The following is an 18,928-nucleotide window of genomic DNA, read 5'->3' as shown; positions in this document are numbered from 1 at the left end:
CAGCTGTCTGAACTTAATCCTCTCATCTTGTTGCTCCAAAAAAACAACACATAAAAACATTTAAATAAACCAGAAAAAACACAAAGCAGCAGATAAAAATCGAATTCCTCTGAAATTAAACATATAGTATGTGCCACTGGGGAGTAAAACTGCTTACCGAATAGATTACTGTAATAAAAGTTACTGGAACTAATTTAAAAGTATAATATTTAACTTATATCACGTAGACCTATGTTATATATTTTGTTGATTTTTGCACATACATTATCCCAAATGTAATTTTCAAACCAAGACATATTTTTTTTAATGGTGTCATATATTTTTTGTTTTCTCCCAGAAGTCATTAATTGATTATTTATCCAGTTTAAAGCCACATTTTTATGATTTACATGTATTTTAACCGGATGAAAGATTTAAGTCATCGGACGTCTTGATCTTAAGTTAGAAGAGAAACAAGCTGAGCAAACGTTAGCAGCAGCTTCACTCACAGCCCCTCCAAAATGTCTATTTTTCAATTGAACAGTGTCAGCAAAACGCTGTTTTTTTTTTAACATGAAGCTGCTTTATTCAATATTTTTACTGTTTTTAATCAGCGGGTCTGTTTGTTTTGGAGAGGAGGAGACCTCTGTGGATATTTTTTGTCACAGTCCAGCTCTTAGGCTGCAACGAAAATGGGAGACCCAACAAGAGCATTAAATAAGCATTTATTTTACAATTATTGATCAAGAACAAAAAAAAACTACTCCCATAATCCTATGCTATTTCATAATGTCACCAAACTCTGTCTCTTGTCATTGTTTTGATTAAGAGACCCCTAGCTGCAGTTAAAAGCTCCAGTACTTACAGTAAAAGCACTTCATTTAGAAGAAAAGGCCTGTTCATGTATTTAGGAGACAGTACATGACTGTACAATACAGCTCAATAAGAAGCCACTCGATTTGTCTCCCACAGGCCTCCTCACACACCTCACTGTGACAATAACTGTCCTATCTGGCACGTCGTTGATCCCAGCATGAAAACTGCTGTTATCACACCGAGACTGCTGCAGCTCTCCAACCCCAAACTGAACCACCCAGACTTCCAGAGCAACAGAGAGGTAAGATCACAGCACACTTATACACTGAGAAAATAAACAGACGGTGCACAATGTCAGATGACAAGTTGCATCAAGATTGTTGATCAAATGGATTTTTAAATGGACCCTGATAGAGTAGTTCTCTGTGTTTCAATTGTTTTTATTGTGAAGCATCATTTCCCTATAAAACACAAAAGTCGGACAAAAAAACTTAACAAATCAAGGCAGCAATAAACCAGCAACTCCAATGATCTGCGAGGTAAAGTGAATGGCTGGTGGCTTTAAAGAGAGCATCAGCTTCAGTTTCCCCACTGTCTGACAGCAAAGTAATATTAGTGGAAATACTTGTGGAAATATTGTAAAATAGCATAGACTAAAGCTAAAATACATTTTTCTGTTGCCCCCGTCCACAGCAGTACATTACTGCTGTGGCTCAGTTGGTAGAACAGAACATTGGCAAGATACTGAACCCCAAATGGCTCCTGATGCTGCATTCATCTGTGTATGAATGAATTCACAATGGTGGCAGGTGGCACTGTTTAAGGCAGAATGTGTGTGAATGGGTGAATGAGCACAGTCTGTACTGTAAATCGCTTTGAATAAAAGTGCTATATAAATGCAGTCCATTTACCATTTACTTTGTGTTTCATTACTTCTGTACCCCACTCAGTGTGGATGAGTACCTCATACAGCCCCACTTCAAAAAATCTGAACTATCCCTTTAATAAGCCTCTAGTCATAAATGTCAGGAATGAGGATAATTTGAAATGGAATTTCTGAAAACTGTGTTGCGTTGTGATGATAATAAATCTTGACCTTCCTCAGCAAGTTCGTCTTCAGCTGATGGTGGAAGGCCAAGTTGTCTAAGATCATAACCACAAATATATATTTACTCCTTCTGTTTGTGCTCCACAGAGTATTGCCTCCATCGTTTCTTTTGCTTCCAAGACGGCTCGAATCTCTCAGCGGCTGCTCCAGCTGTCACGGCCCAGACTGAAGCAGAGCAACATCTGCCACGAGCTCGGACGCCCAGCGGATCCAATCTGGACTGTAAGAGCAGCTACTGATAAATCATGTCATTATTCATCCCTCTTGAAGAGGAGAGGACTCATAAAACAGATATTATGGTGCATTCTTTCAAAATAATCTTGGATGAAGCAAAGGAGGAACAGTTTTCACTGTATGCTTGACCTCACTCACTTAATTAAAATATTTTCCAGCTGTTTGAACCAGCTCTCTGTCATAAGCTGTCGAGTTGTTTTCACATGATGAGTCATTCTTTCAATTAATTGTGGAATTTTTCAATCATTGTCGTCAGCCAAATAACTATTGATGCATCCATTTGTATTGGCCTTAAGATCAGTGGTTTGCAGCCTGGCTCTTCTTATGATAAATGAAACACTAAATAACATACAGAAAAAAGTATATTGACAAAAGATCCTTTGTTTAAACTGCAGCTGCAACATTATTAACATCTTTTAAGACAGGATTTGGGACTGGTAGTTTCTGATTTTTCTACTGGAAGCCACTTTAATACCATGTTTCTCTAAAACCAGGTTTCAAAGGCAGCGAGGAAAGCCACAGTGAGCGCTCGTGTTGAAATGCTGGCGACACCAAAACTTCTTTCCGAGGACTACATCCCTCCACGAGAACCGGAGTGGAGCCGAAAAAACAACTTACTGTCCACCTGAGCTTCACTCAACATCTTAACCAAGTCAGTGATAAAGCTACTAAAGAGGTCTTAAATATATTTAGGTCCTGATTTCTTAAAGTGATAAAGACAGTAATGACAATCATTGTGGAAATTTAACTTCTTTTGGTGCTTTATGTACACCAGCGTTTCATATTATTTTGAGCTAAAAATGATAAAGCTGTAATGCAATAAAAAAAAAAAATTGACAATGAGAGTCAAGTAAAGATGAGAAAACACACCAGGATTTAGTAACATGATCTAAATGTCAGAAAATGAACTAAAACACGTTAATGTAAACTTTATAAAACTATTTTAACAAATGACTACATTTGTAGATAACCAAGCGAGTAGTGCATGTTTACACAACTTCAAATGATGTATTAAAGCTACAAGGCCTTTGTATCATTCATCAGATTTACAATTTCTGTAAATATTCTTAAGTGTTTACTTTTTCTCTTTTCTTATTTGTGGAATACAATGTGACAGATGTACACATCCATCCATCCATTATTACTGGTATAACAAGTATTATTACTGCAACTATTTACTGCAACTATTACTAATGATTATTTTACTGTTATTTTAATAAGATTTTATTCATTGCTAATAGTTTTTTCTTACCCAATGCGAGGGTCAAAGGACTGACGCTGTACAGACCGTAAAGTGTGTTCAAGGCATTTTTGTGTTTTTGGGCTATTTAAATAAAATAAAATTGAATTGAAAATCAAGTTGAGCAAAGACACCACAATTCAGTGAGATAATCTAAATGACAGCATGAAAATGAGCTACAACAACTTGTAAAAAAAAAAAAAGCCAAACGATTCTTGATTCTTTCTTCAACAGTCTTGAATATGTTTAAATCCCAAATTAAATTTGAGACGTCTGGAGAGGAAATGTGAGTTAGAACTACCAACATAAGTGCTCCTGTTTCTTTGCAGCTCTGTTGATAGCGTTACCATGTGTATAAAACCTTGAATAAACGTTTTGGAAAGCGATGTTAGACTATAAAAGATTGACGGTTTAAATGTCAACCTTTTGAAAAATCAGAGCCGAGAAGATGAATAATATCAGGAATAAAATAAAATCTGAGCCTCAGTATGAAATGGTGATCCACAGGGTTTTTCCTTTGCAGTTCAGCTGGATTTTGCATTTAAATATTCATATCATGTGTGTAAGAATCTTTGCACACAGGCTGTATCAGTTTCCTGACTTTTATTTTGTAGGTAGTTTAGCCTTCAAAGAGTTCCACTGAGACGACATTACGCTTTCTTTGTCAGTTTCACCACTTCCTCTCCATCTCTCTCTGAAGTTTTGATATAGGACAGATGTGTGTCTGCCTTTTTTTCAGTCTTAGATATTTTAACCAGCTTCTTTTGGAGGTCATGACTTTTGAAAATACCACAATCTGGTTATTTTGTTTACAAAGGGTGCTGCCGGGGCCTCAGTTTGGAAATCCACTGTAATCCCACTTACACTAGTGTAACACAGTGTCACATGAAAAATAGTTATTTATTATATATATATTAAAAAAAAAAAAAAAAAAAAAAAAAAATATATATATATATATATATATATATATATATATATATATATATGTCATCTTACTTACCTTATTGTAAATTGTAATTCATATGTAACTTTTTATATATATATTTTATATATATAAAAGTTACACATATATATATATATATATATATATATATATATATATATATATATATAAAAAAGTTACACACATATATATATATATATATATATATATAAAGTTACATATGAATTACAATTTACAATAAGGTAAGTAAGATGATAAAATAATTTAAAAGGTTTTGGGGGAAAAATAATTAAATATAGTAGATTAGTTTACAGATGTTCATACGCTTACGTAGTCAGGGCTTTCCCATATATACATACCTATAATATCTACGTTTACATCTCCACCGACCTACACATATACATTTAAAATAATAGCAATAACACAATAAACAATAAAATTAAATAACAAAGTGTAATAAAAAAGTGAAACATAAATATCAATATTGATTTTTGAAGAGTCACAGTTGATGTGTTTAGAGATGGAGGCCGTGTGCTGTAATTTGATTTGGAGCGCTTCAGGCGGTGGCGGCCAGCGGTGGCGGCCAGCGTGGCTTTAGATCAGCGCAGGTCTGTGACCAAACTGGGCTCAGCTCGGCTAGACATCAAAGGAGATTGACTCTGTGTCCTGCTGGGAGGCTAATCTGGTCTTAGCCTGCCGCGATGGTGACCTGGGTCCACAAGGTAGTGAGGAGGAGGAGGAGCTGGGGACAAACATTGAAAAAGAGAAAGCTGAAATTTAACAAACAAAAATTTAAGGAGCGAGTTGAGGTGGTTTGGGCATCTGGTAAGGATGCCTCCTGGGCGCCTCCCGTTAGGTGTTCCGGGCTCGTCCAACTGGTAGGAGGCCCCGGGGAAGACCCAGAACACGGTGGAGGGATTATATCTCTGTCCTGGCCTGGGAACGCCTCGGGGTCCCCCAGGAGGAGCTGGACGCTGTGGCTGGGGAGAGGGGCGCCTGGAATGCCCTGCTTATCCTGCTTAGTTTAGTCAGTCTAACCTTCAGTAACCAGGTGGAGCTAAAGGGCCGTAGTTATCTTATTCTGGTTTCTAGTTCACACCAAAACAAAAAAAAACACTGCTCTGTAGCACCACTAGTGGTCAGAAACTCCTCAGTCCACCTTTAAGGACTATTCTGAGCAGCGTTTTATTTTCTGCAGATAACATTTGTGTTTCTGAAGATTGTGCTTTCCATTTTTTTCCAACCATAATGTAAAATTTTCCCTCCTGTGACAGGAAAGAGTCAGAGGTGTTCTTTGTATCTTCTCCACCTCTTTAAGCCATGATACGTTGGTAGGCTGTCACAGAGTGACTCATTGGTATTGGTACGTTTGCATGGCTGTTTTATTGTATTTTTGTATCCAGATGTTGCTTTTATTGTGTCCAGACCCGTGCACTGTACATGCAGATGCATATTTGTATAAACGCTTTATGGGTTGCAGTATAGATCATTTCTATGAAGGTCAGTTGTGCACAGTTAATATGTTTATTTATACTTCCTGTGCTGATTTCCATTGCTATCTTGGTATTTTCACGTGTTCTGTGCCAACAGACTCACACAGGATGTTGGGTACATTCAGCCAACACCTTCTGCAAAACACAGGAAACAGTTAAACCAAGATGTTCTCATGTCATCGCCCTGCCCTGCCTGATAATGATACAATCACTTTAGCCTTCTTTTGGAGGCTTATATTTAAGGTTGTTCTTATATGATAGCTTCCTGCTTGACACCTGAGTGATATAACTCACATTTAACAGTTCAGTTAATAAGAACAATCTGCTATTTGAAGAAAAACCTGCACCCATAAAACTACTGAAGATCATTAACTTAACCCAGTTAAAATAAATCTCATAAAGAAAGTAGAACTATCCCTATTTATCTTCATTTTTGATTGCACGGTGTAACTCTGCAAACAACCATGTCAGGGTGGAGTTACAGGAACTCTCTCCAAACAAAACTGTCTTTGGTAAATATTCCCTGAGCTGTGAGAAACTGGCAGCAGTGGTACTGTGTGTTTATGGTTTTGAACTAGAACCAGTTGGACCAATACATATGCTGGACTGGAATTCACTTTTTAAACTTAGCATTTACTTAATTAATCGCCATTTATGCTGCATGGGAAGAGGTATATCCATGTGGTTTCACTTTGGTTCATTCATTGAAGTAAATGGCCCAAAACAGGAGAACCAGATGTGTGAAAAAAATGTATTTTTAAAGGATAAAGTGACTTCCAGCATGACCAAGTTTATCCAAAAGTGTTTGAGAGGGTTCTATAAGTCCAGAGGCGGTCACATTTTAGTTTGGAAGTACTTAAAAAGATTCATGTTGCTTAACTTTGTTGCTAAATTCCACAGATTTTCTAAATGTATTGATGAAGTTTTGGTGCACGATGAATCTCTTTTGGTTGTTTATTTAAGTGTCATATTTCTCCTTACTTTTTCAAAGGCTCTGTGGTCCTCCACGTCCTCAGTTTTCCTCCCACATGTTGATGTTTTGAAAGTCTACTTTGAACTGTGTTGACATTCGGAGCATCAACAGGGACATGTTTTGTATGTGGGAGTGGTGCTGGATGCTAATACTAAAACAGGGAGTGTGCTGTAAATGTATGATATCAACTGTTGTTTTCAGTTACTGCTATCATCTGTGAACATTTAATGCTTGATAGATTCAGGAAACAGATGCATCAGGCTTGAATTCCTGTTGCATTCAGTTAAATTAGAGAGAAGCAATGCAAGCCAGATATCAGACTAACCCCCAGGCATGTTAAAATCTAATATATATAAAATATAATCATTTAAAAAAAAATCATAGTATACTATTACATAAAAATGTATTTTTAAAAAACCCCATTATAGAATAGTATGCCAGGTGAAATCATAAAAAGTGTTATTAAAAAAAGTACATTTTCTTTAAAAAAAAACCATCATAGTATAATATCTCAAAAAATATTGTCTGTCCAAAAATGCCAAAAAAAAACTCTTTAGAATAATATGTTGATAAAGATAATAGTACAGTATATCCAAAAAAATATGTAAAAGCCCTACCATATTATAGTATGTCCAAGAAATAAAAAACTGTTTTACGATAATATGTCAAAAAATGTAAAATGGTCAAAGTTTAGTTTGTCCAAAAATTCTAAAAATAATAGTACGAATAGTACCTTGATCATTGAGATAGTATAGCATGTCCAAAAATATATATAAAAAAACATATTATCGTATCCCCAGAATAACCTCTAGCAAAAGTTCAGTCAGGAAGACTATCTCTGTACATGCTGAGGCGTAGTTTTATTGTCATATGTGCGGTGTTCACTCCTCACGCATGCTCACTCATATTTCCTTGCTTGTCTTTTTCTGAGTCTGTCAATCACATTATTAACTGTTCTTTCAGCTGACCACATATCCAATAACTCAGTGATACACGGACCTTGTTAGCCTGTCATTTTGCTGCCTCTACCTGCTTTTAAATATAATTATCTCTCTGCCTTAGTAGTTCATGCTGCTGTTACCCACCTCCCCGTCCCCGCCGAGTCTTTGCAGACTCATCACCTGCAGGATCTGCAGCCAACACCACTGTCTGGACTCCACAGGGAGAGTTATCTTGCTGCTGGACAGGGTGGATGCCCCTCAATTACTAATCTCCCTGTAGATCCTAAGCATCAAAGACTTTCTATACAGAACAATTTATGTCATCTCAACTGTTGAACGACACATAATTTCCTTCAATTACCACATATCATCTGTTGTAATTCAGTATTTCTTATAAGTCTCTCGTGTTTTCTGTGAAATCACATCATATGTTATAATAAAGTTTTTATTTACTTCGTCTCTCCTGATTGAACTATAGCAAAAAAAATTGTCATAGAATAACATGTTAATCATGGTAAACACCTCCATATTGTAGTATACCCCCCCCCCCCCCCCCCCCCCCCCCAAAAAAAAAAGAAAAGACCATAGTATAGTATGTCGAAAAAATTTTACAAAACAACCACATTTTTTGTGTCCAAAAATCCTTGAAATAAATGGTATAGCACGTTGATCATGGTATAGTATGTCCAAAAATCTTTTTTTAAAAACACAATATTGAAGTACGTCCAAAATGTGTGGCTTAAATGTGGCAAAAACACCAAAGTATAGTATGTTAAAAAAAAGTTTCCTAAAAATGTTTGTTGATAAATATTATTGTATAATCTGTTCAAAAATGGCAGAAAAACACCAGATTTCGAGATGTCCAAAAGTGGAAGAACAAAAAGGATACATTTGTCGAAAAAAGCAAAGAAAAAGGGTCCAACTTTTTTTTCTTAAAAAATGCTGTAGAAGATCATTTTAGTATAGTATAGTATAGTATAGTATAGTATAGCAAGTCCAAAAAATATCACAAAAAGCACTATTGTAGTATGTCGACAAAATTCCAGAAAACAACCAATTTTTTTTCCTCTAAAATGCTTTAAAAGTCTCATAGAATAGCACGTTGATCATGGTTACAGTATAGCATGGCCACAAATATAAATAATTAAAACATATGGTACATTGAAAAAAGATTTTTAAAGTGTCATAGTTTAGTATGTTGCAAAAACTATTGTGTCATATAGTGTCATAGAATAGCAAGTTAATCATAATAATATAGGTATGTTAAAAACATGAAAAATCACAATATTATAGAATGTCCAAGACAAACAAAACAACCAATTTTTTTTTATGTCCAAAAATGCTTAAAATATGAAATAGTATAGCCTGTTGATCATGGTAATAGTACAGTATGGCTACAAATGTCATGAAAACATATTATGGTATGTCAAAAAGTTGAAAAATAAGGCTTTAGTGTATGGCAGAGGTGTCAAAATTAATAAATTATTATTCCTTAAAAAATCCTTAAAATTAGAATGTAAATGTGTAAATATGATAAACATAGAATACAGCATTGGATTAATTAACATATTTATTTTGTTTGCAAACATTAAAGATGGTTTATGAATTTAAAGCTTGTATCACTTGTACTCATGGGGTCCTTTTTGACCCCAAATCATTTTCAGCATATGATTAATATAGGTTAACTTTCATTGCTTGAAGTTTTCAGCATATATATTAAAATATTCAGGTTTTATTATTTTATTTTAAAATTATATATCAATGTGTTGGTCATGAGTTGCCTTAAAAGGTGAAAAAAAGTTGGTAATTTTTTCTACATGTCCTAAAACCAGTCAAATGTCATGGGGTCCTTTTTGGCCTCTGAGGACCATGGGTGTGATTCTTTTTTACATTTTTGCTGACATCCAAAAACAATGCTTTCAAAATGTAAGTTTCACTAAAAGCTGACATAATCTACTCTGTGCATTCCCATCAAGAAATGATTTCACTATAACTCTTAAAAAATATATTCAGGTTTTATTACTTTTTTTTCTCTTGAAATGAGGCCTAATTTTGTATATTTGACTAAAATTGACCAATAATAATGAAAAAAAAATTTGAAAATTATATATATTTTTTTGGTCATGTCCTGCCTTAAAAAGTGAAAAAAAAAAGTTGGTAATATTTTTTTTTCTACATGTCCTAAAAACAGTATTGTGTCATGGGGTCCAACTCAAAACCAAGCAGTAATTGCACTTACCACGGTCTGCTTTGGATATATATACTAATTTAAACATAAAAATAATAGAAATTATATGTTTATTTGAAAGGTAAATTATTATCTAGATAGTGATCAAGTAAAAAAGTAAGATAAAATTATATTAAGACTAAAATATAACATTACTTTATAATATTAAGTCTAAAATATGCAAATCTTTGAATAGAATTGTTAAATACATTTAACAAAATCAATTTGAAAATGTTTATTCACTGAAAGCAAAATACGACAACATTGTAGTTACTGCACTCTGTTTGTGCATTACTATTAGAACCTTTTACAGCAAAACAAGAGTGCAGTAACTACATTTTTGGGATCAAAGTTCAAATGAATCATGATTTTTGACTATCAAAATTACATCATCAATACATGTAGAAGTAAGTGGCATATCACTGACCTACCTATTAACCCAGTTGGCTGGCCAGTTAAGACACGTTAAAAAAACTTTAAAGCAGTTTTCCTCAGTTTTACCATTTGCATACTTACTGCAGTTAGGCTTTGTATGGCAGCACAAGTATATAGTCGACGGAAGGAGTACACAAGGGTTAATAATTATGAGTATTAATAAATTATACATCTATACATTTCCAGTCGCTTTCTATCTAACAGTCCAATCACAGTTGAGGAGGGGCGGGACAAATGCCTCAGTGACCAATCATCACAGCTAACATGTTCACGTGCTGAACAACATCAATAACAACAACCAGGGAGGAGAAATGAATACCGGTGGACATCGAGCTCCCGCTCTGTACCAGATCAGCTGATGTCAGCCAGCTGATCGGGATATTACTAATCAATCCGCACCGGAAACGCGAAATGATGCTACTTCCGGTCACCGCTATCGTTTACGTTGGTGAATAAAGTGTTGTGAGTTCCCCTGATATCATGGATCCTTTCACCTTTTACCGACATTTACTGAAATTCATCTTAAAAGGTGAATTTGACCCGGACGTTGAACGCGCAGATCAAGCCAAATTGAGACGCGTATCCTCAAATTTCATCGTTAAAGGTAATAAATAGGTCGATTTTTAACAAGAAAAAGTAAAAGTAACGCCAGCTAGCCAGAGATACACGAGTTACTGTACTGTTCTAAGAAATGTTTAAGAAGTATTTCATATGGCGGTTTAAAAGAACTGGCACTCTCTGTTTCATAACATTTTGTGATGGGTTTAACACACAAATGCAAATTGTTTAACATCGTCACTCTGTATAAATAATCGCCTAAGTAATTTTTTGTCAAAATTGTTTTTTTTTTTGCCTAAATCATCTCCTCATGACGCCGGCCACCTGTGGTAAAATCGCCTACATCCTCAGTTGATCAGATCATGTGATTTTACCTCTTTAAGATCATCACTTCTTTGACAATTTGCCACATTCATAGGCATCAGATAAGAACCCAGCAAAGAAGAGCTAGAGGGAGATTGTTTAGTTATCAGTTTAGTTTATCAGTGTTTTATTGTTGACATGAATATTGGTAACACTTTACTCTAAGGTATCTACATAAGAGTGACATGAGCGTGTCATAAACATGACATGGGATGTGTCATGAACATTAATGACACTTTGAAGTGACATTAATGCTCATGATACTTGTCATGTTTCTGACAGGCTTGTGTGACTCTTATGTAGACACCGTCAAAATAAAGTGTTACCATATCTTGCGTAAGTCACAAAGGCATGTTCATAAAAATTGCCAAGTCATTTATTTCTCTTAAGTTACATAATTTACACACAGTGTTATTACTTTGCCAATAGCCATCCTTTGTTACATCCTTTTTGAGTGAAATGATCAATAAATATCATATTTTAAACTTTTGGTGAAGTTTTTTGTGTTTCCAACAAAACTTTAAAAAATGAGTTAGGCGATTATTTTAACAGAGAGAAGAATGAGACCCTGGGCAGAGACCTGCAAAAGGCCCCAACATCTTTGTTAAGCAGGAGCAAAACTCTTGCTGCATCCCACAATCCATGATAATGTCCAATTTAGTATGCTAAAACAGTGAATGAGATTTTTAGTACATCCAAAACTTTGAAGTTTGAAGGAGAGCGCCATCCACTGTGCTTTAATGCCAATTTGACGCATTTAAATACCTTGAGCTATCAGAAGGTTATGTCATTGTCCCACAATCCTGTCGAACACTTTTAATAACAGTCAGAGCCTGTCAGCAGAAAAAAAGTAGTTTTAACATCCATAAATTCCCGCTGCAGCTCTCCTCCTTTATACTCGAGTGATTTCAGAAGTAGTTACCTAGACAGACACATGAGGGAATATAGGGTGCAGGTTAAAAAAATACCAAAATTCACTTATTAGGATGTTCTCAAAATACAACAAAGACTTTATTAACTGAGATCTGTTGGTCAATGTCAATTGGTCTCCTGCAGCATGAAGTAAAAGGTTAAATCTGGATATATACTAGATATCAGAGTAGAACAGAACCATAAAACCAGACAATCAAATCAGAATACACAGATAACCTGTCAAAGCTATTTCTTCTTCACTGTCAATATAAAACAATATATTTCCTCTCTTGCTGTTAAAACATAGGCTGTCACATGTAACATTTTATTTTATAACATTTTTAACACAACCTTTAGTCCCCCTGCTCTGTTTGTAAAATGACACATGTGGCCAAAGACTCCAGGAAGCCTCTCTCCTCAGTCCTCAAGACGTATTTAGAGAATTGGGATGTCCTTTGAGATGCTGTGCTGAGATCAATTTATCAATTTCTAGGTCTCAAGTCAGAGGAGTGAGGAGAGACAAAATCTGGAATTGAAATCCACTCTTTCTAGTTGTTGTGGACTCTTTGTGGTCTATTTGTAGTCGTTTTAAAATCAAGATCAAATCAAATCAAAATTACTTTTTTTATCCCCAAGGGGAAATTCAGAAATACAGATGTCCAGAGATCTGAGCTTCCTTTTTGTAGAGAGCGTCAGTGTTTAGGGACCAGTCCAACTTATTATCCAGGTATACACCTAGACACTTATAACTTGGCACCACCTCGATGTCCACCCCACAGGTATTCACTGGCTGAAGAGGGGGCTTTATGCTTCCTTATTATCATTTTTGCATCACTTTATGGTCATTGTGTGTCTTCATGTTGCAGATGAAGTCTTTTGATCAGATGTTTAGTCATTTCTTTTTACTTTAAACTGCAGCTTTCTCATTTTGTTTTCTTTTTTTTTCTTTGCTCTTCAAACAGACAACAGACTCTTCTACATCGGCCCCAGCTATCAGTACATGCGGCTAGTTGTGCTGTCAGAGGAAGAGAAGACATCTGTTCTGGCAAAGTGCCACATTAACCCTGGTACTTGGAATCACAACGGCGTCAGGAGCACCAGGGACAAAGTTATCGCTGGCTACTACTGGCACAACCTGATACAGGATGTTAAAGACTGGGTAATGCACTGATCAGTGATAAATATGCCTGTGACACATCTGCTGATTTTAAATGACACAGTTTCACAATTTGAATCTTCCAGGTGGAGCATTTGTAACAAACAAAGAAAAAATATGTGAATACATCACCAAGGGTTAGGAAATGATTGCATTCTGTGTCATTAATTTTATTTTTTTATTTAGTGTTCTCAACATTTTGGAATCAGGGTTGCAGGATGTGATATTGTTGTTGGATGCTGTTTTTATTGTTATCAACTTGCAGCTGGATATTAATTTGGTTCTAAAAATGTGTTCATTTGTTTTTTTAGGTCAAGAACTGTGAGCGCTGCCAGGTTGATGATCGCATCAAGACTATTGTGTCAGTGACACAAGCCATTAAGGTATGTTTCCTAGTTAAATTGAATCTTTTTCTTGCCAGTGTTGCATTTATATTACTGTTACCTGACACGGTTTATAAGTGCCATGACATTGTGCCAACGTCACAGTAGTCAAAGGAAGTTTTTAGAACATTAACCAAGTTGTTTTGGTGCATAAACCTAAACACTTCTTAAACACAGTGTCACACCACAAAACATTATTATTAAGAAGCAAGTCTGCATAATCCTTGATTTTAACCATTGCGTTTGCAAGGTTAGAATTATGCTTGACTTGTAATATACTCCTTAAAAATGATTGAGTCGCAACATAATCTGGCGTTTCATCTACACAATCACACATGTAAATCAAAAATCCTTTGAAATGAAACAATCCATTCACCATATTTGTTTGTTTGCAATTTGAAGGCATTAAACAATCCTGATCGAGACATACAATCAAAGTTATTAATAACAGCTGGTAAAGTCTCAAAATGCATTGATTGCTGTGGTAAAAAATTTAGTGTGTAATTTTTTTTTTTTTTTCCAATTGCATCTATAGAAACTATTTAGATGTGACAATATTTTATATAGGTCATGAAAGCAGAATATTCTGTTTGGATATTAAAAATTAGGTATTTTTGAGAATGTAGCATTTTTCAATTAAGACAAAAGGGTATTTGGTTTTAGAATCATTTTTTGGTCATATATACAGCACATTCGGCAGTTTAAAGTCAGCTCCGTGTGACCTACTTTTAAATTTTATGTACATCAACATGTTTTTGGATATGTGCAAATATTAAAACATTTCAACAACACGTTACATAAAACGCTGTATGCACAGCCGCAAGAGGGTTATTAGTGTAATATTCATTAGCACAAGCCATATAAACAGCTTTGTAGTAATAGTCTTTTTCAGAATAAGGGCAAAATCTAGAATAATCTGTGCATGTAGAGGCTCTCTTTAAGTTTTGATTAACCCATTGAGGCCTGAAAAATCGCTGGGCGATTTTAAAATAAGCCTCTAATTTTCTGGAAATTCTGGAAAATTCTGGAAAAAAAAGTGTCAACTCTTCTACTAAATAATAGATTTTTCAGCCTCTGTAGCAGATAGAAATGAAATTCAAAAAGGTATTTGAGAGCTTATACAAATACTACAAAACGACGTATCCGCTTTCCAGGCGTCAATGGGTTAAGCCCAGTGAGGGTAAAAAGTGCTGCTGTATTTGTTTTAGGTCTGTTAAGAATTGTAGGGATGTACATGTTTACAATGTCTGATTTGTCCCCCACAGAAAACAGAAAAGAGCACACTCAAATCAGAGATCAAGACGGAACAACAGTCCATTACCATACAGCCTAACTCTCCGGACTCCCCTCCTCCAGCACCCAGCACACCTGAAATACCTGATACACCTGCTGCCCCGACTCGGAAGAGAAAGGCAGAGCCCGATGTGTCCGACTCTCAGCACCGCGTCCTTAATGTTATTAGTTATCAACCAGACGAGGAGGAGCATTTTCTTCTGAGTCTAGCTGGGGCTTTGAGGCGACTTCCTCCACGCATTCGATCAGAGGTTAAAACCAAATTTCAGTTGATTCTACACGACGCAGAATTTTGCTTTGACACAAGTAAAACACACACATGCAGATGCTCACAAACCGAATGAATATGTACAGTAGACATAGCTTTATTTTTTATTCCTGTTGACACTTTGTTTTGTTATTATAAATCTCTACTTGAGAATTAAAATATGATTGAAATGATTCATCCTTCTCAGTAATTACTTTTCCTCTTTTGATCAAGATAACTGTTTATATGTTGCATTGTGTAGCTTTGTAGAAAAATAAAACTTCTGCTACAGGAAACATGCTCATTTTCCGATGTTAGTCCTGAAGCTGGTGGTGGGAGTTGAAGAGGCATTAGATCAGTTATTCCCAGAGTCTATTATATATTTGGATACAAATATGAGTCACAGGAGATTTTATTTGGCTTGCCAAATAGGTTTGCAGAGTTTCTCCCATAGTGCAATATTAAAAAGCAAGCAGGTCCTCCAATCACATTAGCAAGGTGTAAGTAAAATGATATCTAATGAGGTGTGAAGTGGAGAAGACCTGATGTGGTTAACTCTATGGAGTCTTGGGCTATTTTGTCCATTTTTTAATAGTTTTCATGTATTTTCGTGTCTTTGTAAGTCATTTGTGTCTTTATTGGTTATTTGTGTCTTTTTTGGTAATTTTGTGTCTGTTGTGTCTTTTTTTTAGTTATTTTGTGTCTTTTTTTTTGGTCATTTTGTGTCTTTTTTCTTTTTTTTTGTTATTCTGTCTTTTCATTTTGTGTCTTTTTTTGGTCATTTTGTGTCTTTTTTTTGTCATTTTGTGTGTCTTTTTTGGTCTGCTTTGTTTTTACATCTGGATGTGATGAAGAAGACATTCTTTGGCGCTTTTGGAGACTCCAGAGGGTTTACAGGTTGATTTGTTGCATGCTCAAATTGATTGACTTACGGTATGGACAAATTTGCTTGATATGATTTGTAGATAAGGACAATATTGGGAATTTGGTCTTCATTTTTAAAACGGTCCTGGGAAAAAAACTTTGAGAAATACTGCACTAAATGACAGAACTGCCGTGCAACTTCACCCACTGGAGAGAACTAGGTGACTCTGTCTAACTTCCAGAGCTCCTCTAGAGGTGAGGAAGGGAGGTCTACTCACTGGATGGGCTCCATGGTGAGCTGAGGCTCGTATGGCAGTGCCGTACACCTTTTTTCCTCTTCATCAGCCTCCTCTCGCCAGAAATAATCGTGGAGGATACAAGTGGCCCTCACTACTGTGTCTGAAAAAGCTCTGTGTCCTAGAAAATGCCATAAAAACGTAGTAATAGTCATAGGAATGTATTTAAAGGACAAAGTATAATATGCCAAAAAATATAGTATGTCATAAATATTTAATGTCAGAAAATGGAAGTCCTAAAACTCATAGTCAATTTTGCCATAAAAATGTATGTCATAAAAAAGTTTTTAAAAATTGTCTAAATGATATCTTGTATTATAGTATAATATTCTTATTTTCAGTATCTTACATTTAATACACAAAGTAGCTACTGCATCAAACTAACGTGCTACTGTGTTGGCTAAAATCTGTGTAAAATTTAGGACAACTCAACAGTTTAAAGTGGAGTTGAGATCCAAAAAGATAAAAAAAATTCTATTTGTCATATACTGGCTTCCCAAATTGTCACTAAGTCATCAAAACTTTGAGAACCCCAGGTATAGTGTGTCATAGAAGATGGCATTAAAAGGTTATTTAAAAAAATATCTATATAATCTGTAATGTAAGAACCCCTGCATTAAGTGGAACAAAGTCAGGTTTCACACAGTGACGCAGACTGACCCTGGCAGCTTCTAAAAGGCAGATTCCTCACAGCTCTGCAGAGTCTGCTTAGCAACTGACAAAACCAGACTCCATTCAAATTCTGCACACACTCTTATGGGCTCTTATGGCACGCCATCAGACACTCAGATCATCCTTTCACTTGAATGACTCGAGGACAGAGAGAGAGAGGCACATGTTCTGTCGCACACGATGAGTGCAGGAGAGAAGCATTGTCTGTTCAGGCTTCATGACCTCTGACAGTCATATTAGTAATCAGGGAATTAAGTTTATTCTAATTCTAGTTTTTGATTTTTCTTGAGCCAAACATCACCTTGCTAAAAAAAATATTAAATCACGGGTTTTAATCCAGAATCCTGAGCAATATCATGATCATTTTAAGACTATTAGAGGTAGTAACAATCTGCCACATCTCCAGCCGGGGAATGTAACAAAGTTAATTTACTTAAGCACAATTTAAAAAAGGCTTGTACTTCACTTGAGTATTTCCATTTTCTGCTATTTGATGCTAAGAAATATTTTACTTGGGTTAATTTTATATATAAAAACATGAAAACAATGACATTCTTCATGCTTTTATGAAGTACTATACTACTAATCTACCCAGTAGTAAACAAAGTGTCTAAAATGGGTCCAGGTTGACAAACTACAACTTTAAAATGATTATACATTTAAGTTGTTGGTTATATTCTGTATATAAAATGAAACACAGGAGTCATTCTGCATAATTAGGTTTTTTTTATACTTAAGTATATTTTGCTGATCTGTTCTTAAATTAATTATCATTTGAATCCAGGACTTTTACTTGTAACAAAGTATTTTTTGACGATGGTATCTGTACTTCTCCCAGGCTAAGGATAGGAGCACTTAAATCACAACTACATATCACCAGAGGTGGAAAAGTATTAAGTAGATCCCTTACTTAAGTACAAATGCTAATACAAGTAAAAGTCCTGCATTCAAAACTTACTCAAAACAAAAGTAGCATGAAATCGTATTTAAAGTATCAAAAGTAAAAGTACTTGTTATGCAGAATGACCCCACTCAGATTGTTTTATATATTCTAAATATATTATTAGATTTTTTTGTATTGATACATTTTTGTAAGCAGCTTTTTAATTCAGTAGATAGAGCTTATTTTAACTACTTGATATACTGTTATAAGGTTTAATTAAAAGAAAAGGTCAAATCACTTTAAATTGATCATGTATTTTATGTTAAATCTCGACCTGAAAAGTAACTAAAGCTGGCAGCTAAATGTAGTGGAGTAGGAGTATGAAGTTTCATAAAATGGAAATACTCAAGTAATGTAGACATACCTCAAAATTGTACTTTAACTACTTAAAGTAAATGTACTAATTACATTCAATGGCAATATAAACTGTATTATTAAATTGAGATTTCTGAGTGAGAGAGAGAGGGCCAGGCTCTCACATATAATGTATATTTTCAGCAGGGGTTTCAGCAACTGCATGTGTTCCAACTATTTAAAAAAAAATGCTTGTTTTTCAGCTGAACTGAAGAAAACACCTCCAGGCTCGCAGGAAACAGACGCCACTGTGTGATTTGTATTTTTTTATACTCATGAGAATTCAGATGATCTTATATGCAAATATAAAACAGTTAAATCATCCAAAAAGAGGGGGTTTCTGCAGATTTACTGTTAAAATTAAAGCTATCGTTTCAGGAGTATCAGTGTTAATGTGTTCATACTTTATGAATGTGTTTGTGTGTACAGCAGATGCCAGTGTAACCACTCTGTCACAACAGCCTGTTAAAAAGCAGCAGAGTGTTTTATGAGCACTTG

General features: G+C 35.2%; 2 protein-coding genes across 3 annotated transcripts; both read left to right on the top strand.

Annotated features, from left to right (window-relative positions):
• The first annotated feature begins 960 nt into the window (after nucleotides 1-960).
• Nucleotides 961-8,162, top strand: LOC131982129 (uncharacterized). 2 transcript variants are annotated; one of them, XM_059346704.1, is made up of 4 exons: nucleotides 961-1,096; nucleotides 1,991-2,125; nucleotides 2,632-2,789; nucleotides 7,849-8,162. In XM_059346704.1, the coding sequence occupies exons 1-3, from the start codon at nucleotides 1,013-1,015 to the stop codon at nucleotides 2,764-2,766; spliced, it is 354 nt and encodes a 117-aa protein (XP_059202687.1). In that variant the 5' UTR covers nucleotides 961-1,012; the 3' UTR covers nucleotides 2,767-2,789; nucleotides 7,849-8,162. The 2 variants fall into 2 exon arrangements, with proteins under 2 accessions (XP_059202687.1, XP_059202686.1); XM_059346703.1 differs by lacking the exon at nucleotides 7,849-8,162 and having other exon boundaries at nucleotides 2,632-3,353.
• Nucleotides 8,163-10,688: 2,526 nt separating this feature from the next.
• LOC131981969 (zinc finger and BTB domain-containing protein 11-like) lies at nucleotides 10,689-15,597 on the top strand. The gene is made up of 4 exons (XM_059346514.1): nucleotides 10,689-10,993; nucleotides 13,185-13,381; nucleotides 13,690-13,761; nucleotides 15,027-15,597. The coding sequence occupies exons 1-4, from the start codon at nucleotides 10,870-10,872 to the stop codon at nucleotides 15,396-15,398; spliced, it is 765 nt and encodes a 254-aa protein (XP_059202497.1). The 5' UTR covers nucleotides 10,689-10,869; the 3' UTR covers nucleotides 15,399-15,597.
• The last annotated feature ends 3,331 nt before the right edge of the window (nucleotides 15,598-18,928 follow it).

The sequence above is a fragment of the Centropristis striata genome, chromosome 12 (assembly GCF_030273125.1).
Source record: "Centropristis striata isolate RG_2023a ecotype Rhode Island chromosome 12, C.striata_1.0, whole genome shotgun sequence".
Lineage (NCBI taxonomy): Eukaryota > Metazoa > Chordata > Actinopteri > Perciformes > Serranidae > Centropristis > Centropristis striata.
Note: the sequence above shows the minus strand (reverse complement) of the source record. Positions and strands in the feature narration are given on the sequence as shown.

What these genes read in the sequence shown, in the direction of transcription:
- LOC131982129 (XM_059346704.1), top strand. Translation starts at nt 1,013, where the DNA reads ATGAAAACTGCTGTTATCACACCGAGACTGCTGCAGCTCTCCAACCCC. An exon ending in ACTTCCAGAGCAACAGAGAG is followed by an intron (nt 1,097 to 1,990) that starts GTAAGATCACAG and finishes TGTGCTCCACAG; the next exon opens with AGTATTGCCTCCATCGTTTC. An exon ending in CAGCGGATCCAATCTGGACT is followed by an intron (nt 2,126 to 2,631) that starts GTAAGAGCAGCT and finishes CTCTAAAACCAG; the next exon opens with GTTTCAAAGGCAGCGAGGAA.
- LOC131981969 (XM_059346514.1), top strand. Translation starts at nt 10,870, where the DNA reads ATGGATCCTTTCACCTTTTACCGACATTTACTGAAATTCATCTTAAAA. An exon ending in TACAGGATGTTAAAGACTGG is followed by an intron (nt 13,382 to 13,689) that starts GTAATGCACTGA and finishes TTGTTTTTTTAG; the next exon opens with GTCAAGAACTGTGAGCGCTG. An exon ending in CAGTGACACAAGCCATTAAG is followed by an intron (nt 13,762 to 15,026) that starts GTATGTTTCCTA and finishes TGTCCCCCACAG; the next exon opens with AAAACAGAAAAGAGCACACT.